Source organism: Chaetodon auriga, chromosome 18 (assembly GCF_051107435.1).
Source record: "Chaetodon auriga isolate fChaAug3 chromosome 18, fChaAug3.hap1, whole genome shotgun sequence".
NCBI classification, from domain to species: Eukaryota; Metazoa; Chordata; class Actinopteri; order Chaetodontiformes; family Chaetodontidae; genus Chaetodon; species Chaetodon auriga.
In genome coordinates, this window is record NC_135091.1 from 9,532,671 (window position 1) to 9,557,217 (window position 24,547).

Here is a 24,547-nt window from a genome sequence, read left to right on the forward strand (position 1 = left end):
CAGTAGTCTCGATTCTGCGTAATTTAGCACAAGCACACAAAGGCTCATAAAATGTGTTATGTGTACTAAACGTCTGAGACACACCACACCTTTAGTGATAAGTTTCCCGGAAGAAGCTCGTAGCACAGAGGACTATGGATACAGCTGTAAGTGTGAAAAGTGCAACTCAGACTCTGTGTGTGTGTGTGTGTGACAGACGGGATCATGTGACTCCGCTCATGAAACTGTGTGATAGTCATCAGACTCCATGCTCCGCCGCCTTTGCTCCTCCGCACACCTAATTGTCACCGGAGCAGGAATGCAGTCCAGCCGTGCCAGTTATGCTGTGTGTACAAGCATCGCGGCCAAAGCTGCAATCCGCATCACGTTATTAAAGCATTCCAGCATGCATTTCAGAGGAAAAAAAGCCCTGACGGTATTGCTTTTCATCCTTGAGTGTATTCATGTGTTTCTGTGTAAGTGGTTGTGTGAGCCGTATGTGCATCACATGGTGACGGACTAAAGGCAAGCCAATGCAATCCAGTACCATAGCCTTCAGGAAAATGCATTCTTTGTGATGCTTTACTGTTACACTTTTATCATGACGGCCTGAGAAAGGCGTCGCAATTTGAGGCTATATTTTGTCTTTTAAAAGGTGCTTCTAACATTCATGTCAGTTACATAAAGGGCAGTAAGGCCAGACGTTTAATTCCTGATATTTAGCTGCGTTTTGTACCTCTTAAGTAACTTTCTGTAAATAGAAATCTGTCCATCCCTCACCGTCCTTACGAGTGATGCAGTAGCTCCAGACCCCGCCCACGTTAAAGCCCCATTGCCTAGCAACGCGTAAACTTTGACGAGCAGGGACACAACAAAACAAACGCACCTCCGGCGGGTCACTTGACCTACTCTGTGCTGGGCCACTTAACGAGCTTGAATATTTATCACACAAAGTACAATGTCTAAGGTACCATCAAAGAAAAAGGAGTCCTCCTCCAGTAAAATCTCTGTGTCCGACCGACAGACCGAGTGAGTTTGGTTAATGTCGACCATTAGCGTTAATTAAGGTCAGCTGAAGTTAGCATTAACGGTAACGTTAGCTAGCTACGTATCAGCAACATTAACAAGCTAGCATCCAGGAAGCTTGCTTGGCGTAACAGAAAGAACATTAACGTTGTGATTATGTGTTTGCATTGCGTTATCCTGTCTGTCTGTCTGTCTGTGTCTGTATGCTGCTATAAACCAAAAGACTTGTAGCCTCTTGAGAAGAGAGAGTACGTCACATTTGGCATGTGTGTAAACCGCCAGTCTGTGATCATCATAAAGAAAGCAGCCAGCTTTATGAGCTGATACCACTTTCACTATGAGAGGGCAAACAGGGATTTGGTCGGTTTACTGACTGACTCTCTGGAAGTGAGCTGGCTAATTTTGCTGCTAAATATTGACAAAGGGGAAGCCAAGAACAAATAAAGTGAGTGGCTGTGCGTCATCGTTTCAGAGCAGCGTCTCTAGCAGGCACTTCCTCTGAGAGTCTGGGAGCTGTGTGGAGATGCAGATTCCCCATTTGGCCCGAGTGGAGTGATGCAGAGGTCAACAAGGAGAAATGGGACTCAAGTAAAGGAGCTGAAGATGGAAAGTCCAACAAGAGCCACAATGCTGTAAATCTGGAGTATAAGATGTTATAAACTTTAATGGATTACTCAGTAATTTGCCATCAGCTTCATATACTGTATGGAGCATTGCAAAGTGTCTAATCTGCTTCAAATTCACATTACTACTGATCTTAATTTTGACATTATGTTGATTGGTTCATCTGTATTTCACAGTCAGTTTGTTTGTTGTTGTCTGCAGTCGTTTTTTGAAGATCCTGAGGGAAAAATTTCCCTGCCTCCGTCTTTGACTGTACACTCTTGGAAGCGTCCTACAGAGTTTATTGACAAGGTAACATCATGCTTCTATATTAATGATATGGTTTCTAATGGCATGGTAGCTGCCAAATGTCTTCCTGTTACAGTTTCATGATGACAGCTATTCCACGGTGCTGTATAATGACAGAAGTGGTTTACACTTGGGCAGTTATAGTAAAGCACACTATATGGTGGTTCAAATACATGTCAAGGATATAACAGTAACAAACAGGAGCCAGCATATGTCTGATGCAGGTGTATACATAAGTGATGACATGGTGTCATGTCAACCGACATGAATTTATTTGATTGTACCTTTTATAATTATTAATGGTTTAAGTAATTCATGATGTAAAAATGCATGTTTGCTGGCTTCAAATACTCAAGAGCTGCTTTTCTAAATTGAATTTAAATTGAATACATGTGGGGTTTTGCATCGTTGGTCAGAAAAAATAACCAATTTCAAGACAATATTTGCCTCCTTTCGCCTTTTTTGTGGTCATTTGTCTTTATTTACCATTTTGTAGACTAAAGGACTAAACAACTACATGGACTTACACAGGCTGAATGATTCATCTAATCAAAAACAGAAAATGAAGTAACTGTTGGTTGCAGCCATTATTTGTATTAACAAAGAGTATTTCTCTGCCTCACAGTGTGAAATGTAGTTAAGGAAATCTGCTCTCTTGTCGCTTCCAATGAAGTTTTAATTGCATCACCCCATTTTTCTGTTACCCTCTCTCAGTGCAGTGTCGAGCAATTACTGGAAGCTTCCTGCTTTTTGAATTAGCTCTTGCCAGGTCGCAAGCTGCCTTTTCACTCAAGATGTCAAAAGCATTTATTAGCTTCATACAAGAGGAGCACCATCTTATCTCAAAAGCAATCAGCTGTGCAGATGCAGGCAGCAGCTCCACTGTGAAACCCTCTCTTCATCAGTCGACCCCAGTCTGTATTTTCAAACCCCATGTCGTTGATGGAAAATATGGAAAATTTGGCACCTAGAGCTGCTGTGATGATGGGAGAAAACACGACCTCCCCCGACCCACAGCTGATCCATCTCATGATCACCTGACCCATTAATTCTCATATAATTAGTAACATGGTAGGGTCTATTAACTTGGCTGTGAAATATTCATCACAGATGCAGTCTTGGGAGTATCATGGCGAGGTTAGACCAGTTTAGGCCCTGGGATGACTTGAGCAACATTAAGTAGGTCTCATACTGTATTCGTGTTCATTTTAAACAGGTGATGCGCGACAGCAATATTCTAAAGATACTTGATGTTATTATGATGAATGATTCTGATATGTAAAGCTGTGTCATATCACGTTGTGTACAATAAAGAAAAATACAAGAAAAAAAATCCTATTCATATTCTGACTTGTTGACATAATGATGTCATACCTTTATTCACAGTAACAGGAAGTGGAGTGCCTACAGTAGTTTGGAGGTGGTTTGGTTACAAAAGGTCAGATGTACAACAAACCAATGGAATATGTGAGAAGTGCAAGAAGACTAACAACAGGGGCCATACAACAGATTTCCAGCAAACCTTAGCAGAAGCACCCGGTTGAGTATGAGGAGAGCCAAAAATCTTGCGAGAAGAGCTCAGCAGACTTCATCCATGCTATGCTGGCGTCTATGAATCTTTGGCGTGTTGTGCTCTCTATTTTGTCATGCTGTCATTATTGCACAAACACCCTAAAATATTGTGTTATTGTGTTATCTCAGGCCCATATCGCCCACTCCTGCTGCAGATGCTACAACGTGCAGTATAATAACCTGAGTGCTGAAAGTTTGTCTGTCTATCATCTGGCTGTCAAGGTGTTAAAACTCTCAGGCGATTGCATCTATCTGTGCCTGCAGTGAAAACAGTGATGTGCTTTATTTTAGGATCTCACCGTTGTTGGAGATGAAATGACCTTTGACCTGATCTCCTCCAATGATCACCTGATTTGCAGTGAGGTTGGTTTTCAACTGTTGCTTTCTTCTTTTCTATTGAGGCTCGCACTGACTAACCGGTATCGATCAGCACTTGGATAGCATAATTCAGATGTCAGACAGGGTGATGTTTGACGGACGGAAATGAATTAGTCTGGGTTATGCGATGCCCTATTGATTTAGTGAATGATATATAAGATAACTGATGATTCAGCCCATAGATTTAAAGATTGGTGGTTAGTTGTTAGACCTGTGATTGCTTTTCTCTCCTCTGTCAAGATGATGAGGTGGATCATCAGTGAGATCTGTATTCTTTGGACGCTGCACAACTGCACATCTACAAAACAAGATGGTTGGAGACCCTGGGAGCACATCTACTCACTGTGTAAGGTGGCAAAAGGCCACGTGCCGCTCTACAATAACTATGGGAAATACGTGGTCCGACTCTACTGGATGGTGAGTGTGACGCACACACATGCATGCAAACACCCATTTAGAGGCACACTTGATGGCATAAGATTGCAGTCCCCATGAGATGAGAGGGGAGTGGGGATGGTCTGAAGGTTTGAGGGGGGAAGGGATGAGAAAGCCTTATCCACTCAGAGCTCAAATCAATCAGTCACTGCTGTGCCAAAAGTGGCTGGGCTACATACAGTACATTGCCTGATGAATAGATAAGGCTTAACAGGAGTCAGCTGCTTCCCAGAGAGCATGGCTCAAGTTGGATATCTTTTCCTAATAAGATCATGAGAGCGTGCACAACCCAGGGTGGGCCTTATGCACCAAAATGTCATAGAAATTATGTGCAAGTGTAAGGATTTTACATATTTTTGCCTCTAAATAAAGGTCATCATAGCAGTGGGACCCAGCTCGAAGTGGCTGGCCTGTGAGATTCAGAATGTGTGTTTCTTGCCACAGATTTCTAAAAAGTGGACACTGCATCATTGTGTCATCTCAGAAAGGGAACTTCTTCCCTTCCGCACAACAATTTGGGTCAGTGAGAGAGTGGAAAAGACAGAGCTAGAAGTGATGGTGTTTTGTAACACTGTGACTTTGGCCTTGACAAACAGGCATGACACGGTTGTAGGCAGCAGTCCCCGTGCCAACCATAGCACGCTAACAGATGGTTGTTGAGATGGCATTAAGCACCCAACCCCCTCCCCTTCCCATTTCCTCAGTTATTTGTGCTCATAGGCTACTCCTTTTCTCCCCTGCTCATGTGATCTTTTTTTTTTTTTTTTTTTTTTTTTCATTGTTCCACACCATTCTTTTTTCCCAACTGTTTCCTCCTTCACACTGCTGTGGATATCCATCGCATTCTCATTTCCTCACCGTTTTCCTTTCTGACCTACAACTCTGTCTCCCCTTGCCTCCTTTTCTACCGCTCCCACTTGCTCTTTTGGGCTGTATTTTACCCCATTTGCGAACACATCGAGTTCCTCCGCGGGCTGACGGTTTGACAACAACGTGGAAGAACAAGCAAGAAAGGGAGTGTGCTCACCCATGCTCCATATAGGCTTGCATTGCTTTAGCTCACTGATAGATCCAGAGAGGCACAGCTGTGAACAGTCATTCAGATTATCACCTGCTTGTGCTGCTTTTTCTTACAAGCAGTGTGAAACTCCCCTAGACGGCCAGTAAACAGACCACGCCGCAGACAGCAGGTAACAAGCTCTGACACCAAACAGGATGCTGAGACTTAAGCATAAGGTAGCTAGTACTGGGAGAGGTGTTCAAATGTGAAACCCATAGATCAGAGATTTCCAGGCAATGACATGTGCATTGTTTGTTTTTTGTTTTCTTTTCGGAAAAATTCCACTTTTGATGCTTCTTGTTATGATATGAGTCACATATAAAGGGAAAATATAGTATTTTAACTTCATAGATGTTGTTCACCCGCCACAGTGCACTGGGAAAGGAGAAAAGAGTTCAGACAAGCTTCCTCCAACAGAAAACTACTATTTCTTTCCATTTTTCTTTTTCTTTCAGGGAATCTGAGGAGCAGTGAGAATTCTATTCATATAAACCTGTTCAAATTCATCAACATTTGATCTTAGTAGTTAGCAATACCAAAAGTTAGAATTCTAAGCTTATAGAGGCTGCCTGATACACTTGCATGGGTTTGATTGGGTGTTTCTAATCAGCTGGTAGCTCACCAGACCATGCACCAGTATTAATGAGCATGGATGAAACAGCTGATAGCCGATCAGCTGACACCAGCGCCTCTTCAGTGCTCTGCCTGAAGGCAATGTTGCATTCTGGCCTCAGAGAGCCTCAGAGGTCCAAGTGTGACTGTACAGAAGCTCAAATATCTATGAATGCGAAAGGCAGTAGTCTTGTCAGATTCAGGTTACTACAAGTGTGCTCTCAGATGATGCCTCTATAAGATGAATTCATGTGTTCAACATGTCTTGTTTGTATGTTATCATCAACAGCAAATGTATATATCATATATGTGTTATTCAGTGAGCTAAAGGGGTGCTCGATTTGGTTACCTTCAGACAGAGCATCTCTCCAGTCTTTATGCTAAGCTAAGTTAGCCATCTTCTGGTTGCAGCTTCTTATTTAGCATACGTGGGGTGTTGATTTTCTCATCTAGCAAGAAAGCAAATAAACAGATTTCCCAAAATGTCAAACTTTTACTTTAAAGTTTACATTAATTGCTATAGTATTGACGAGATTGATTTGAGGTGTATCTATTGTTATACCATATCTTCGCTCATGGTATCTTTTGTCTTTGCTCTAAGGGTTGCTGGAGGAAGATAACCGTAGATGATTCCATGCCATTTGATGAAGAAAACAACCTTCTTCTCCCTGCCTCCACCTGTCCGTCAGAGCTGTGGCCAATGTTGTTGGCTAAGGCTCTCATTAAAGTGGCCAACACAAAGTGAGTTACTGGAGATTGCAACAGAAACTCTATAAGCATCTCCGGACTGCCCCAAGCAGTTGGGAAACAGCTGTTATAGTCTTAAAGTAAGACGGCTTAAGAACACTTAACGTTATTTCAATACCCAGTATACAGGCTGACTCTAATAAGACCACTGTAACACCACACACTATGCTAATTACCACTTATACTAACACTGTACACTAACCCTGCTTAAGTAAAGCTGTATACAGTGTGGTACTATTGCCCAATATCAGAGTAATTAAAAAAAATGTATACTATGATTCACCAATAATACATAATGTCAGATTCCTAGCTAACAGTTAGGTACGGATATTGCACCTAACAAAGTGAGCTGAGCACTTTAAATGCTTGCAGAACGTCCGACAGAGTGCCTTTTGCTGACGAAGCCAAACCTTCGCCTGACCTAATCTCTGCCTCGGGCTGTGTTGAATTTGGTGACGGACAGCGAGCGTGCGTGTCTGTGATGGGGCAACATGGCGTGTGTAAAGGTGGCTGTTCCAGTGTCCACAGAAGGTCGAGATATAAATGTTTCATTCAAGACAGGAAACAAAGGAGCCTCTCTCCTGGTGAATTACTTATGAGCCATCGTCAAAGTTCTGAACTGAACTAGTACCAAACTTTGCCCAGGTGTCTGCTGGCCCTCCTCCTCTTTCGTGATAAAAAGCTGAATTGCAGGGTCCTTTGGTGCTGAGTAGCCTTTCTGTAATGCTTATGGACAGTGGTATTACTGATCAATCTGTACTGATTTCACCTCCTCGGGTACAGTATCATGACTGTGGTTGGACACAGGATCCCAAGACGACCAATTAGAGCTGCTGCAGGCATCTGTTTCAACTGAACATTGTGTGTGAAGGATGTGTATACACACTCTCACACACACTCCTCAAAATCAGACACTTGAATAATTGTTGCGATACACACTCTGTAACACAAATTTCATAATGTATATGAACATAAGCTGACATTAGAAAAAGTCCAGGCTGGTTAAGACAACACTAAACAATTCTGCTGACTCATTGATGTACTGCATGTATATGTATGTGCAGGTGCCTTAAATGGTCATTGGTCATTTACCAATTTACCAAACTACAGTGAGTGGATGTGGACATCCCCTTTTTTCAATATTTGTCATTATTCAGTGTCAAATGTTGTTTACAAACACTAATATTTTTAAAAATGGCCGAGTTCTTGCAGCTCAGTGACCTTTGTTGTCTTCACTGACGTCTTTCCTGAACATGATGTTAAAACATAGATGGAAAACAAGGGAATGTTCCATCCATTTTTGTTGTCAGCTGCCTAGCATGCCTGCCTAACATGCTTTTTGTGTGTTTGTTTCTCAGTGTAGTGTCAGAGGTCTGCGGGGAGATGGGTGAGTTCACATTTATCCACACCCTCACCGGCTGGATCCCAGAAATCCGTCCTGTAAAGTAAGGAAGTCTTGTTCTAAAGATTATACATAGGTGTCCTGCTTAATTTTGTCTTTTTTAGTGGGGTTGACAATCTCTCCTGTTCTATTTATTTTTTCTTCTCTGGAAGAAGCAAAAACAAAAAAAAGTGTGTGAGAATGAAACTGACTAATCCCTGGTAGTTTATCACAATAACAGCTGTGGCGCTAAATGCAATCACACAGCCTGACAAGCTGTGCATTTTTTGTCTCAAGTATACAATTTTTTCTAAACAATACTGGAGCAAAATCAAGCAGAGAATTGTATCTGTCTGCAACAGTATGGAAAGTCACACTCGGGGGGGAAAAAAAATGTGTGGAGAATCTCAGCTTGTCAGTGATGGAACTTTAATGGGGCGACAGTATTTTGGAGTGGAGCTGTGGAGTGTTATTCTCTCTAGCTCAGCAGGTTAGCTGCTGTTATTATGTTGCCTGGGGAATCTATCAACGTGTACAGGGACTGAGCATGACCGTGTTTGTGCTTCAGATTGATTCGTGGCTCATGGGTTTGTGGCCCACACATGCACATCACTGGATTTTGTTTACATTATCTACTACTAAAGAGAGCAATTCTACCATAATTTTGACTGAGAAAAACAATTCTGCTTACGATCTGCTTTATAGGTGTATTTATTTGTGCTTGTACTGGTATGATATTCGCTGCTAACGGCAGCTGGTTGGCATAGGAGATCTAAGTATGTTTATTTTTCTGACTGACACTTCAATCAGCACAGAGGAGCTATTGTTGTAATCCCGAAATCTGAATCCAAAGTCAAAGCCACTCACACTCACTCTCACAGCTAGTGAGCTAACAAGTTGGAGGAACTATTTTTTCGGGTTGTCTCATTTTTGAGATTCCTCAGCCCTGTCCAGAGGTAGACCTACTAAAAAAGGAGAAGAACATGCTGTAGATCAAGCCAGATTTCACCCCGTGGACAGCAGAGAGAGCTGGCAGTTGTCAGCTGAGGACACAAAAACCGCAGTGGTATTTTTTTTTTTTTAATGTCAGGTTTTCACACGTCCTCCTCATATTAGAATGACAGGAAAAGTGGCCCTTTAAACGAACAGCAAAGTGATGTCCTTCAAATAAAATAACACAACTATCTACCATTCACTTGCTAATCCCACATGCAAATGACGCTCACTGATTATGGTACGCTACCCTGCTTCACCCCATGCTGTAAGCTTCAGTGCACTGAGATGACCTGTAAATCGTGCATGGTAAGGAGGTTAGATACCCGCTTCAGCCTCCTCCCTCAGTGGTTTCTTCAGTATACTCAGTCATTTCTGCAAGGTTCAATTTCCTTTAAGAAGAGTCTGATATTTAAATTAGTGTTTTATGTTTTTACGCTGTTTTTAATGCATTATGTAAAGTACTTTGAATTGCCTGTACATAATGAGCGACACACACAGATTTGCCTTGCCTTGCATTCAGTATAAAAATCTCTTCTAAAGGATGTGTGCGAGAGGAGACAAGATCGTATTATGTACTTTATTCTCAAGCGAGAGAGAAGTGCTGATGTAAGAACTCCAGCTCATTGTACTGCAAATAGACGGACAGCGCAGTAACAGGAACAGAAACAGCGGTAGACTCGGGGCTAAGACAGAATCAGTAGACTTCATCTGATATCAGAGCAGTCGTGACGTTGTAAGTGTTGTACACTCAACAAGAGACATGTGGGCTCAACATCAGTGCCTGTCTGCTTGCTCAAAAATTAGAATTTTCTAGTTGAACATTCATAAGCAAACGATTTCCAGTCTAACCCAGTGCAAACATGCAGTTTGTTCCAACATGAAAAAAGGTATTTAAACAATCATTTTGGAACTTGAGACAATAATACAATCCTTGTAGCCTGTAACTGATCCTAATGTCCTTCCCTCCTCTCAGGTCCTCATATCTGGGAAAAACCTGGCATTTCTTACAAGACACCATTCCCATATTTACGCACTCAGATGAGAGTTTGCCAAACACGAAGCCTCAGACTGCAGACCCAGCTGCAGAGAGAGATTCCAGCTGTAACGACAGCGAGAGTCAGCTGCCAGAGATGCAGAAAAGTAAAGGTCTGAATTATAACCACAGTCAGACACACACACACACAGTCACACACTTATGTACACATTCATATCCGCAAACATACATCTCAATTACACACTCTGCTTGCACATGTAATTGAGAGAGTCAATTAAATCAATCGTGCGTCAGATTGTGATCATTTGTGCGCACAGAATACTTTACTACAGCTTATTAATTTATCAGACGGTTGTTTATTATTGTGTATGTTGTGTGTGTTTGTCTATATGTGCAGTGCTACGTTTGTATTTGTACTGTATGTATGTGTGTGAATGCACAGTGTGTGCAAATCTCTATTTTTCTGCATCCATAATTCAACCAGTATGGAGCATGACAATGAATATTTCATTGTCCTGCAGGAATTCACACGTATCAATGATACCATTCTCTTATAGCAGTTTAAGCCCTCATAGCTCTGCAACACCCATAGTATTGCTTGGTGATTTACTTCAGGACTGGGAAAAACTTGTGCCATGCTGCAAAATACCTCCTTTTCAGTCAGCCAGTGTCCCTGCCGCCTCTTTCCTGTTGTGTCGAGCGTCACTTCCTGTTTTCCTAAGCTCATGTTTTATGAAGCACAGGGAGGGTTAATGCGTGTTTGGTAGACTATAAATAAACCAGCAGAGGGAGCAGTGGCAGGGTGAATTATTTGGTGTTCCTGCAGGGCAGAAGAGCCTCCCAAGTCGAGAGCAGTTATGTGTTGAAGGCAGGATTGAAACATGTCCCCAGAAAAGAGTGTGTGTCTTAAAGTTGTCTCAGGTCATTTGAGATAAAGACATATGCTAAAAGGCACAAATGTGTGATCATCCTCAGCATGCTTATCATACTTGGCATTGTGCAGAATTTATGTTGCACAGTCCCAGTTAGTTAATGATAAGAGAAACGGACTGAACTGAAATGTTGAAAACTGAATGTGAAGGGACAGAAATGTGCAGCAAAATGTATTAGAATTAATATTGTATCCAAAATATGAACAAAAACATGACATTTTGTCACCATTGGACAACAGCATTAATTCACATTCTTCGCCCTCGCTCTCATGTTTACCCACCTGCTCCTTCTGATAGTAATCTGTTCTACGGTCTCTCCTATAATCCCACTTGTTTACAATCATTAAAGTGTTGGGTATGAACATAATCTAATGACATGCATGCACAAAGTGGTATGCCTTCACAGAACATTTATGCTTTAGGGAAATGCATCACATGCTGCTCACAAATCACTATGCGGTGAGAGAATCACTTCTCTCTTCAATTCTTAATGTGCAGCCTTTATATTAGTCTGGCAGTGCTCACATCTCTCTTCACTGTGGTCCTTCAAATTGATTTTCCATGTCTCGGGGCCCATGTGCTCCTTATATGATATACTCTAAGATGCACCATAGGGGGCAGGGCCATCCATAGATAACCTACATACAAACCTTGTTGCCTTTTTTTATTCCTGTGCAGCCAGTAGTGCTTTTGCAACTCATTTTACATTGACCATCACCATTTTTTAAGCTTTCAGATGGTACTTATTTTCATTATCTATATGTTAAATCACTGTTGGTCATTCATTTCAGTCTCTCAGTAAAATCTTATGTGTAGTTATACAGTGCAAGGTCTGCAATTGTGGTTTGTGTGTGCATATTTATCTTGTCTTACTCCGCAGACCTTTACTCACGTTAGTGTCCTCTGTGTGTGTTTCTCAGATGCCCCCGAGGTGGTGGTGTGTGCCAGCTACAACCCTTTACAGCCACATACCAATTCGTTTGGGTTTAGACAAATGGTATGTCTTTAAACCATTCCTCCTCTCTTGCTGGCTATCCGCACGCTTTTCTGTCACGCTGTCATGAAGGATATTTGCAGGAAAATTAGATTTCACCCTTTGTGGATTGCAGACAGATCTTAAATGCAGATTTTGAAGCGTACAGTACAGAGATTCACATTCTGATGCAAAAAACTGGTCAGAATATCTATATGCGTATTTCAAAGATAGATTGATAGAGGTTCTATCAATGACCGACACGGTTTCAAGGTTCAACCATCATGGAGATATTCTTGCTCTGCGTTGACTCATATTGATCAGATAAATTAAAAATAGAATGATCTTTAAATGCTCACATTGTATTTAATCAACTTGCACATAACAGTGATTTGCCCGAAATGGGAAAATATATGATTGTGTTTCAGTACTTTGTAAAATGCATTCTGTCTCAGTCACTGATGACGACTATCTTAGTCACCAGTCACTTGTGGTAGAGATGAAACATAACAGTGCTTGTGACCAGGGGGCATAGTGTGTTCTATTTGGATGCTTTGCCTCAACAGGCTTCACTTGTTTTATTATTTATACCCATGCTAAGCCTAATTGGTGGACAGTTTCCAGGATTTTCCTCTATTGGAGGTGTTATATCACCTCCGCACTCTGATCTTGGATCAGAATCCCCTTTTGACAGTTTGGCTTGATTCACAGTTGCTTACATGTGACAGTAATTGTCAGTATGGTAAAATACTTGTTCATGCGTGTGTGTTTATTTCTGTGCCTTTGTCTTTATGCGGCCGCGCAGGCTAATTCCTCAGAGCTTCTTCGTCAGTATGGTCTCTCCTTACTGCACAGCCACAATGTCCTGTTGACCAGAACCCGGGCATGCCAGCTGGAGGCACCACCCAAACCTCCACCTGTGCCTCGATGGAAACTCATCCGCCCGCACAAGAAGATCGTGGTCACTGATGAACCACAGAGTGCGTGAGAACCAGAGAAGGAGGCAGGAAATAAAAAATGTTGAAATTAAGTCAGGAAAAAAGGCGGTGAAGGGGAAACCAGGAGGAGGATGCAGGGGAGGATATCAAACAAATAGAAAAGCAAAAATTATGTGAGAGAGTGTAGGTGAATGTCATAGATAAATATGACTAGAAAGGAAGGAGATTTAGAACCTACAGTACAGAGGGCATACAGTACCGCGTGCTAACATGAAAAAAAGGAGGATTGCTACAATATTTCTGTAATGAAAATAGCTCCTAGCTCGGGCATATCTGACATCAGCTGATCTCCAGGTGAAACAGCAAATGCAGTAAAAACAGTCACAGAGTGTGAAAAACCAGCGCTGGCATGATGTGTGAGAATTTTTTTTTCCCTTTCCTCTTTTTGCAGAGCTTCCTTTGTCAAAACCACAGCAGTTCATTGAGGTTGCCAGCTCTTTTCTCTCCCACCGTGTCGAGAGCAGCGATGGCCCGATCCCGGAGCTGTACGTACACTGAAATAATCTAAAATTGAGAAATTCATCTTCTCGGCCCTCCTGCTCTTCTGCTTATTTAACTGTATTGTAATGGTTAAAGAGTATTTTAGTGTGCTTTAGCTAACCTGTACTTTGACCTCACCGTGCAGTACGGAAACCAATAAAGCAGCTTCCCTTTGGAGATCAAAAAAGTGCATTATCACCTCTCACTTTTTCCATCTTCTCATTGTAGCTCTTCCCTATTTCTCCCTGCAACAGGGCAATGACACAGATAGCAGCTGAAATTTAGATTAAATGGGCATTTTTCTTTTTTATGCTTCTGTGCTTCGAAGTCTGTGGTGGTATAAAGAATGCTACTGTACTCACAGACAGAAATGCTTCCTGACAAAAAATAAAGTCGCACATCAAAGTAGAAAGGCTGCTCTGATGTCATTTAATGTCGATAATGTGACATGCATGACTCATTTGTAGATGATATGGTGTATCGCTTCTAAATGCGTTACCAGATTGCGTGTGTTTCATGATTATGATACGATGCATGTCCGCATAACATGGAGCATGACTTTGTGTCTTTGTGCATCAGAGAGGCCAGGCAGAGTGCTCGGAGGGAGCTTTCCTATGGATCCCCTCTGGTGTCCATTGCAGAGAGAGAGGAGACTGAATGCCGAGAAGAGCCTGATGCAGCTGAGCGCACCACTAACTCACGAAACAGGACAAAAGACAGCATAGAGGTACATAGAACTACTGTCTGTACATTCAGTGTGTGTATTTATCACACATTATACTGTGGTTACCCCGAGCCATTTATTTGAATAACTGAATATCTCTAAAACCCAGCGTTATGCTACATGTCCAAAAAATAAGATAGTAGTAGCTATCCACAAATTTTTATTGCCTCTTTTTCTTTCCTCCCTTCATTTTTTCCTCTCTGTCTGCCCTGTGAGTATGCAGTTGAAGGCTCATCAGAGTAGCTCTGTGTGTCAGTGACAACAAGGCTGCCATCCCCCAGTCTCAAAGTCACTTCTGTTGTCTCCCAGCCAGGCCACCACTGACCAGGGGCACATCTGCACTAAAGAGAGAACCAGCGAGGGAAGGGAGATGAGGGTGGGTGGGTGGGTGGGGGGGGGTTCAGAGCCACAGCAGAGAGACACAGACAAACAGACGCAGAGACAAGGATAGAAACAAACATAGTGAGGAATAAAGACGGGGGACAACTGTACTGAATAAGAAAGAAGGAGGGCTGCAGAACGCAAAGAAAGCAACAGAGATGGAAGCGGTGCAGGAAACAGAGGGAGATGGGAAAATAGAATCTCTGGTGTGTGGTGGTGCTGAATGGTGTGCATGGGTTTCATACAGGGAGAGGTCATGTACTGCGCTGATGAAAAAAGAAGTGCAATTAGATGGTGAGCCATCAGTGTCTGTGTCTCCTGGGGGGTTCATTATTACACTTCACTCCTAGCATACAGAGAAAAAATAGAGTTCATATTAATCGCCCTCTTGTGTAACTGTGACCAGTTATAGAGCGGTTAGGCTAGGCCAGTATGGACATGCTAATTTGATGTGTCGTTTGATGTGTGTGTGCACACAGGCTCATGTGGACTGGTTTGTGTATTTGTCAGATGTGTGCCACATTTTTTACTGTGTGTGTTCCCGCTCTTCACAAGCACATGGTGGGTCACGTGCTGAGGGGACTGTACGCCAAGTGAGTAGGGGTGATTGCTGCTTTGACCCCTCCCTCTGTTTCTGTCAAACCTGGCCAACAGTATCAACCTCTGTTCCTGGCTGCTAGAAGAGAAGAAGGTGGTGTCACATGATGTCCCTAATACCCTCAATGGCCTGTTCACTCAACATGAGTGTGGGTTAGCGTATAAGAATTAGATCCTGGTGTGAGTGTGCTGTTTTAACCTCTGATATGCTTGGAATGTGGTTAATCACTAAGTCACCAAAGCCCCTCCATGGTTTCAGTGTACTTGTGAGCTGCACTTCCCAAAGTCCAGCCTGGCTCTGAGATCAATGGATTTTCCTGTGCCTGTGAATTGTGAATAGCCAGAAACCTTTTTTATTTGTAATCTTTTCATGTTATTTTTCATGTATGAATTGGGAGACACCTCAGGGAAAATCTGGAGAGAGACTCTCGAGGAGCAAAGACTTAACTCTAACTGTGTAAAGATAAAGCCCCATGAAGTGTGGGATTAAAGCAATGCACCCTCTTCCATCCATCCACCCATGACTGTGATTCGATCACAGAAAATATAGCTTTCCTCCTCCGAAAGCAGCAGCTTAAAATCCCAGGAGCCTTGTGTGTAAGAGCTTTCCGTCCCCTAATGTCCTTTTACTACACTCAGGTATGCGATCTCATAAAACGGCTTGCTGTGGGTGGACGGGATGCCTTGGAGATAGAGTTGTACTCGCTCTTGTGAAAACACATGCATTTACATTTTTTGTTGCCATCGTGGTGAAGAGGAGATCGAGTGTGCCTCCCAATCACAATGGCTTCTTCCGTCTGTCTGGGTCTCTGGGTACTTATTCAAATAAGCAGTGACTCACACACACAGACACACACACTAGCTCTGACTCATTAGAGAGTCTTGGCTGGGCTTGCTTTGAAGTTACATGACACAAAGCCATAATTCTTATTCAGAGCTGAGTAAACGGTTGGACACTCACCAGGATTTTTACTTGAGGGGACATTATCTGAAAAATTTCAAATGAAGGGGCCTTGAGGACCGAGGCCACTTGATACAGGTGGAGGGATACACCTGAGCTTCAGCTTGGATCTAGCTTCGTTGTCAAAGCAGCACTTATGCTGTTTTTGATGATGACTCATTAGCTTTATTTCTTTATTGTGTTGGGCAGACGACCATGAAATCAGAGCTGTTGAGTAATTCCCCTCTAAGAGAAATAAACATGCTAAACAACATAATAACTCCTCATCTGTCACTGACAGTCGAAGTAAATTAGAGCTGGTATTCCCTGGTGGTGTTTTTAGCGGGAGGGGAGCAGCCCTTGTCACATTAAACCGTGTCTTGTGTCCTGTGGTATTCAGCGAGAGTGGCGCAACACCACAGCTGGCATGGAATCACTAGAGGGTGGAGGCGTATCTCTGATAGTGTTACTCTATCAGCAACACTGTTCATGCCTCTCTCTCTCTCTCTCTCTCTCTCTCTCTCCCTCCCTCTCTCTCTCTCTCTCTCTGTGTCCGTCCCTTTAGGTTACTGCAGAGGACAGGAAGAAGGACAATGATGACATATCTGATGGTAAAATCTGTTCCTTTGCTGTGCTGGGTGCCTCGTTCCTGTTTAAAATAATCTGCAATGTATCTGGACGCAGTATCACATTACCTGAGGTCAAACGTTAGGCCAGCAGAATGGGCAGATGCTCATTAATTCTGTTTTATTGGAAATGAATGTAGTGAAGGTATTCATTATTATTTGACTCGGCCAGCATCTGTGCAGCGTAGTCCAATTAATGTTATTAGAAGTATTCGCCTCTCTCGCCTCCACTCCCGCCATCTTTCACTCCATGCTTCCTTCGGTTGGCCAAGACACTTTGAAGAAGATGGGACTGAAATTATGCGTTATGACAACCAGCCAATTCCCTGCCTTCTCTCTGCCCCCGTTTAGTTGCTTAGTAACACCTGCAGTTTGAGTTAGCGGACCACCATGGCTCAGCAGCAGAGACGCTGGCCCTCGCCGCCTCAGCTCTGTGATCAGACTTCTCGCTTTGAGAAGAGCTTGGGGGCAGTGCAACTGCGTGTATGTGTGTGTGTGCGCGTGTGCTTGTGTGTGGTTTTTGGGTGGAGATTGTATCAGCCTGCGAATGTCTGTTACTTTACTGTGCATGTATTGAGATGGTGGGAGTCAGTGAGTGGGAGTATGGATGTGCATGTGCGCTTACACTATAACATTATGTGGGAGTTTGGCCAATTTGGCTCAGTGTGTTTCAGATAATGATTTGAGTCTATGATAACGTACTATGAGTCACAAGAGGAAAGGCATTTTGTTACTCGCAGCATTTTGAAATGGGAGATTTCACAGGCAATTCTATATCTATTTGGTAGTAAGTGTGGCATGAAAAACACCAGTCAACTCGGATGCTACTCAGCTCGATAAAAACATGTTTTTCCTATTTTAAGATTCTGCAGATTTATGCTAGCAATAATGAATAAAGTACTTCGCTTTATAATCCATCTCTAAGCTAGACAGCTGTGTACTGCAAACCCGCTACCTTACACCAAATGTCTAAAAAATGTTTAGAAGTACTTTTGCAATCCCAGATTGTTTCACCCTAAAAAGTGGAGTTTGAACGTTCCTTCCAGATCGGCCCAAAACTGCAATGAAGGAGCCTGTAACTGAGGAATCCTCAGCTCCTGTCAAACCCATCCTGCAGAAGACCTGGATGGACCTGGATGACTTTGCTAAATGCTTCCAGTGAGACACACACTCGGACACAAATATGTACTTAAGCACCGCAAACGTACTATACAATGAGATACAGACAGTCATGAAAAAAGGATGGTGGAGGGCCCTAAAAGTGACATGATCAAGATTATAAGAGCATTTCTATGTTTTTTTTTCTTCCAGGACTCTCTTGGTGTTCCATCAACCGCAGATCTACCCACATCATAGTCAGAAATCTCATTTTAAGGTATCATGAAACAACCCAGTGACTAATTTCTGCATATCCAGTCTCAAGTGCTGAATCCATTTGTGTTCCCACATGATTCCATGTGCTTGTGCTTTGACACATTAATGCCGTTAGTATTGGACATATCGTTATTAATTTAGCTGTTGATGTCTGCAGAGCACCGTCTTGTCCAGAACTGCAACAGGCACCAACTGCACCGGATTGTCTACACACTCTCTCACCACCGGATCCCTCCCTGCGACGTCTGCTGTAGCAAGCCCTGAAGTACACACATGCAGATACGCACAAACAAACACATGCATCCTCACCGAGGATTGCACATGAGCACATACATGACGACGTGTGACGTGTGTGATAAAATGTGGAGTTTTCTTCTAACAAACAAATGCTCAGTTCACATTAAGTGTTACCAAAATGCATTGTGTCTGTCACTTAGGTCTAACAGTTGTGTTGGGTGCATTTCCATCCTCATTTGCAGAGAGTAGAATTCTTAACATGCATGTTTATAGCTTGCAGTCTTCCTCTACACTGTGTGCAACGGTAATGAGAAAACTACCATGAGAACATTCATGGATGTCTAATGACTGCAAGCTGTGCAAAGCTTTGTAAGTAATGAGGATCTTCTTTGTTGAGAGTAGTCCTTGACTGGTGCTTGGCGTACGCACCGTTCTTCCTGTCTTCAGGAAGTAATGAATCTGTAGCGTTCTCAGGTTTGTTTGTGTCACATGCGTCACATATACTGTACACACCTCAGTGATACTGCTCCCTCTTCTCTTGTTTTCTATGGTTTTCTGTTGTTTTCTATTTCTTTTCTGTCCTTCTCTTTGTCTCCTGCTTTGCCTCTGTCTGTCTGTTTCACCGACTGCTTTTCTAACATGACTAAAATCACCGTCTTAGCCTCTGCTCTCTCAGGTGTCACCTCAAATGTTTCTTTAACTCACTCAGCCCTTCTTTTTCCCACTTACTTTGCCATCTTCTCCCCTTCTTTCCTGCTCTTCCTCTGTATTTTTCTCCAGATTCTCTTCTACTAAGCCACCCTTCTATCAGTTTATCAATCATCCCTCCCCACGGCTTTCTCTGCTCTTCTGGTCTCTTCTCTTCCTTTCACTAAGGCCTGTGTGTGTGTGTCTGTGTGTGTGTGTGTGTGTGTGTGTGTGTGTGTGTGTGTGTGTGTGTGTGTGTGTGTGTCTGTGTCTGTGTGTGTGTGTGTGTCTGTGTTTAATTCCCCCACAGTGTCCAGAGGTGAGAGGCACTCACTACCTCTGTGTGGACAGCCTACAACCTTCCCAGATCCTCATCAGCCTCTCTGCTCTGCTTCTCTGGGGAGATACAGCTGAGGAAAGTGAGGATTTAGCCACACACACAGACACACACACAAACACACGTAGATGTTCAGATACAAAAGGTACAGTACATGTAAACATTCATAAAATATATATGTGAACAATTTCTGAATGTTGTCTACTGTGTTTGTGATTTTTGACTGTGGTGGGTGACTGATCCACCTTTTCTCTCCACCCTACAACACCTCACAGGAAAGGAAATGTCAGCTGCGTGTGGATCTGCAGTGCTCACTGCCCAGCCGTACTCCTGGAAAAGCCTGCGGTCTCAGCTGCCAGTTCTCACTATCAAGACCACCTCCTCAAAGGCAGCCATGCTTAACTTACCCCCAGGGTAGGACGGCATTGATGAATACTGATTACTGAGTGCTGTATTGATGAAAATTAAAAGCCTCAATCAAGACTCAGGCAGGGAGTGCATGCTACAGTTCAATGTAGTTTTATTGAAGCGGGGCAGACACAGAGAGCTGGTTTGTCGGTTGAAGCGCAGACTGATTGGTGAGGCATGCACAGATGACAGACGAATATGGACCCAAGGCGCAGGCCAGCACAAATTTAGTTCAGAAAAACATGAGCAAAATACCGATAATACTTGCTTTAGTACCACATTAACGAATCGATCTGGCGAAGCCTTGAGTGTATCCTGTATACACTACAGGAGCTTGAGAAGTGGATGCGTTGTAGGTGTGTAGGTTAATTGGCAGGTGGAGGCAGGTGATTGGCAGCAGGAGGGATTGGAGAGCCACGCCCAGACAAACTCACACATTCAGTAACCAAGAAAAGAAACACAAGGGAGGGGTAAACAGCAGGAACAGGAATGAGGAAAGAAGGAAGGAATGAGACGCTCATGCGGTCCATCAGTTTATGTCAATTTTTATATTTCACATCTAAACAAACTCTCGTTCTGCCTCACATTTCTTCACCACATTTTCCCACTTTCATGCTCACCTAATAACCCTAAATTACCCTGAGTGCTCGTCAGCACGGCGCTATTTCTGCCAAGGTTAAAGCTGTAATTCCCATCATGGGAACCTGTTTTAAAAATGTATGCTTTTTTTTTTTTTTTGTCTTCCATTTTTTTTCTGCACAGCGCCCGTGGGAGCTTTTGATGAAAGGAAGCGTTTCACTCTTGTTGTGATTTTCACAGCTATGCAGAGATCTACTTAAAGCTGTCGTGAAGTGAGCAGAGGATATCTGCCTACCTCAGATGCTCTGAAAAGCAGTAAAAAGCATCTGTCCTAGTCTCTATTAATGGGTGCTACTTGGCCTAGAAGCAGAGGGCCTAGTTTCTGGGGTCAGGTGCAGGTATGCAGCAGTGCAATTACCACTGAGCCATAATCACACACATAGCACTCAACTTATCCTGCCCATACGCCCCATAGTACACTCTCTCCAAGAGAGAATAGCTGGTATGTCCATGCTTTTGGGCATCTTTAAACCTCTCTCTTCTCTCTCCCTGTCATTGCGTCTGTAAGCGGTACACATTTTTGCCAATGTGTTCTTTTCTTGAGTCCCTCCACTGAACCTTGTGTGTGCTTTGTTCTTCTATATCATTTGAACATGCTGTCCTGTGCTAATATATTAATGTTAACGTGGTTTTTGTCTCGTTGCCTTCCACTCGCCTCTTCTTCTTTTCTTCGCTCTCATACTCTTCACCTTCTTTTCTTTCTTTCCCATCCGTTTCCCTTTTGTGTGCTGTTCTCTTTTTCTGCAGCACTAGCCCAGCATGGCCTTAGTGCTCATCCATCTAGTTATTCTGTGATGGCTGAATTATGTAAAGCTAATGGGGCCAAGGAAGTGGGGTTCCACTCTCATGCCTGACCAGGCCTTCTGAACTCAGCTTCGCACTTGGCTTATAGGACATTAGGCTGCAGCACTTTTGGCTGTTTGACCCACTCTGTCTCATTCACTATTAAGACTAGAAAATGATTTCATTCAGAGGAATGCACTGTTGTTTCATGCATTTTCCCTCTAATTGTGTAGTTACTATGAAGCAGTAATTGGATCAAAGAGGCATTTGCTCATTATTATTGAGGAGGCATTTAATTAGACTCGAAGACGCATTTGTTCATTATTGTTAAGGAGGCTTTTTTTCATTGTGAATGAACTTGTTAGATTTGTTTGTCCCAGTATATATTTTTAGATTTTTATGTGGTTTGGGAGCCGATGCTCAGGCGTCGGTCTGATCAGCTGAAGTCTGGGGAATCAGTACTACTGATCACTACAGGGAGGGATAAAAAAGGAACAAAAGGATATTGTTTAGAGCTGCGGTTTCCAACCTTGAGGGCCAGGAACCCCAAAGATGAAGCAGAGGTTTTATTGCTGTTGCACAAGAGTTTTTCTTTCTGATGTTTCTCTACTTTTTTGTGAAATTCAAGATTGTTTGATTCCTGTTGGCCTCTAAAACTTTTAAAAAGGCTTAAAAAAAAGCAGCATCCCACTTTGATTGACGTGCCAACAACATCTGCAGCCTGTGAAAAGGAGTCATGAACAGACTCTTTATAAAGGCTTCCTCTCCCTTCCAGGCGCCATGTGTTGTCCTTCCACACAAGGGCAGCGCTGGGCTACCATGTTCATCTGTGCGGCTCGACACCTTTCATCTTTGGGGATGAAGAAACCGTCATGCCACACCTTACCAAGGTGAGCGAGGGCCTTAGAACACATCGAGCCTATGTGAATTTGAGAGGTAGTTAGTTTGCTGCATAACATGTCATTTTCCACATCCCCTCCTTTTTCTTCTGTCTAAATGCACACAGACACCTTCAACATCCCGTCTACCCTTTTCTGTCATCTGCTGCTAAGATAGCTGCACCTTCACCTTCAGAAATTTTTAATTTAAAGGGTGATGCGCACATTGCTTTAATTTCCTCCTCAGTCTCCAAGTCACTCCCTCGCTCATACAGATAGGCTCTAAGAGGGGCACGTAGGAAATATATCGGGGACTAAACAAACCAACTAGAAAGCACTCATGAATACCTCTGCAGAGGCTGCACACTCCTCTAATTATTTTCTGTTAAAGAAAATATATTAATATTTTCAATCTGGGTATCTGTTGGAACAGAATCACGTTTCTGCTGGAGCAGAATAAAGAATAGAACCAACCTGAGTCACGACAAAATAAAAAGTTCAGATGAGAGCTTGTTGAGCACAGAGACAGACGGGATGAATTTGGCCTTGTTGCACTGTCCTTGCTCTAACATTTTTGAATATGATTTATTCCACCTTCAATGTAGAGAATCACATCATTTTGTCAGGTTTGCCACTCATTTTCTGCTTTCCTACTTTCAAACCTGATGTTTGTGTTGCTGAATCATTTCTCATGTGAGTCCAGCAAAGTATATAAACTCATAACAGTCCTAATTTGCCTAAAATGCACTGGTGTTGTGGCCGTTTTGTTTGCCTCTTCTATTTAACTTGCTTTCTGTTTAATTTGCACCAGTAGACACAATTTACATGCTGCCCTGCTGCTTTCCCGTTTTAAACAGGAAAGTGCCCGTTTCACTGAGCGGGCTTCCTCCATCTTGAGGGCCCTGTCCAGACTGGTGTCTTCCTTTAGCGATGAGCAGGAGCAGCCAGCAGCCAGAAGAAAACTCGAAGAAGCTCACTGCCCACAAAACATCAACAACACCCTGGGAAAACACCATAAGGTAGCTTGTTTACCTGTGGTCTTATGGTGCCACACAGTAGCAATGACTTGCTTTGTCTCTCTTACTTCAGTTGCTACATCTACCTGACTAAATCACATTTAGGAGTCCACCTGTGAACATAAAGCAGGTCACTGAGTTAATAATGAGTGAGAGAAACTCACCAATCACACTTGTGCTATTCAAGTATTCCAGCCATGCTGTTTAACCGCGGAACTGTTAGTCCAACGAGTGATATTTTTTATTCAGCGTTTGAACTCTTTTAAGACTATGCAGAAGTGTTTTACCACCAGTGCCACTCGGGCCCACGCTGTGCCGTGATTTTAGAATTTGGATAATTCACAGCTGTTTTTCAGTAGCCTTGGACAAGAATCAGCTGTGCCTGGCCTGAGCATCTGCCTTGTTTTCAAATGACTGCGCAACTCCGATGAAACTGATGCAAAATAACAATGTACGAAACTAATACTCATGCTTACAAGGCTGCCTGTTTCAGCTTTGACAAGGCTGCCTCTTCTTCTTTTTGGAATAGCAGAATAACATGTTTCTCACATACAGCACACAAAATCTCTCCTTTGTGCATTCTTACTGTACGTATATATGTACGTATGTGTGTGTGTAGGTGTTTAACAATGCAGTTTACCACATGCTGCGTGAGGCGCTGGGCAGGAAGCTGACAGCAGAGGAGCGGTTTGCTATTCTGGCCCTCACAGCTGACCCTTCACTCTTGGCCGCTGACCACAAAGAACACTCCCCTGCACGTAAGTGCCATCTGTACATTGTACATGTGTTTGTGAGTATATGCCTAAAACTTGTAAAACAGCGTATTTTACAGTTTTTGTCAGTTGCACCAAAGATTAAATTGTCTCTCAGTACTATATCTTCATCATTCTCCCTTTATAGCGTATATAATTGTCAAAATCAGTGAATTAAAACATTGTATTACACCTACTATACTCTACCTCAATGATGTCTGACATCAAAGCATTATTTAAGATTTGAGTTACAGAGTAATTAACATATTTAAATTAGTTCAATTCAAAGTCATTTCCTGTCATTGTTTTTACAATCTATCACTCATTATACCATGTGTATCAGTGCCCTTATAGTTCTGTATTCCATGTTAACTTGCAATGTTCTGCTGTTACAGAACCTCCAAAAAGCTGGATCGACAGAGAGCCCACAGACACGGAGGTCAAGGCAGTCACTGTCCTGCAGGCTGGATTCAAAGGGCACTTGGTGCGAGAGATCTTTAATGCCTCAAAACCAGGTAAACACATCCAACACATCCACAAAATGTATTCATTCAAGTATCATGACCAGGCTTATCTGATAAACTACTAATCTTAGCTTTCATTTGATTAGTTGCAAATACTAACTTTAAATTAGCCAATCTTCAATTCTGCTGCAAATGGGATGGCTAACGTGGAAAAAACTGGGGAAAAACA

At 42.8% G+C, this 24,547-nt stretch overlaps 1 protein-coding gene across 2 annotated transcripts in view; it reads left to right on the forward strand.

Moving 5' to 3' along the window:
- Positions 1–924: 924 nt before the first annotated feature.
- Positions 925–24,547, forward strand: part of adgb (androglobin) — a 42,729-nt gene continuing 19,106 nt past the window's right edge. The window contains exons 1-22 of one of the 2 annotated variants that reach the window (XM_076756802.1): positions 925–1,008; positions 1,478–1,637; positions 1,831–1,920; positions 3,781–3,852; positions 4,108–4,284; positions 6,576–6,715; positions 8,080–8,166; positions 10,072–10,244; positions 11,945–12,021; positions 12,803–12,977; positions 13,387–13,480; positions 14,055–14,202; positions 16,683–16,728; positions 17,790–17,901; positions 18,055–18,118; positions 18,275–18,382; positions 19,352–19,460; positions 19,654–19,792; positions 21,984–22,098; positions 22,944–23,105; positions 23,722–23,860; positions 24,250–24,369. In XM_076756802.1, coding sequence (XP_076612917.1) covers positions 938–1,008; positions 1,478–1,637; positions 1,831–1,920; positions 3,781–3,852; positions 4,108–4,284; positions 6,576–6,715; positions 8,080–8,166; positions 10,072–10,244; positions 11,945–12,021; positions 12,803–12,977; positions 13,387–13,480; positions 14,055–14,202; positions 16,683–16,728; positions 17,790–17,901; positions 18,055–18,118; positions 18,275–18,382; positions 19,352–19,460; positions 19,654–19,792; positions 21,984–22,098; positions 22,944–23,105; positions 23,722–23,860; positions 24,250–24,369 — 2,578 coding nt within the window. In that variant the 5' untranslated portion in view covers positions 925–937. Of the gene's footprint in view, positions 1,009–1,477; positions 1,638–1,830; positions 1,921–3,780; positions 3,853–4,107; positions 4,285–5,197; positions 5,493–6,575; positions 6,716–8,079; positions 8,167–10,071; positions 10,245–11,944; positions 12,022–12,802; positions 12,978–13,386; positions 13,481–14,054; positions 14,203–16,682; positions 16,729–17,789; positions 17,902–18,054; positions 18,119–18,274; positions 18,383–19,351; positions 19,461–19,653; positions 19,793–21,983; positions 22,099–22,943; positions 23,106–23,721; positions 23,861–24,249; positions 24,370–24,547 lie in introns of those variants that run through there. The other variant, XM_076756804.1, reaches the window with a different exon arrangement.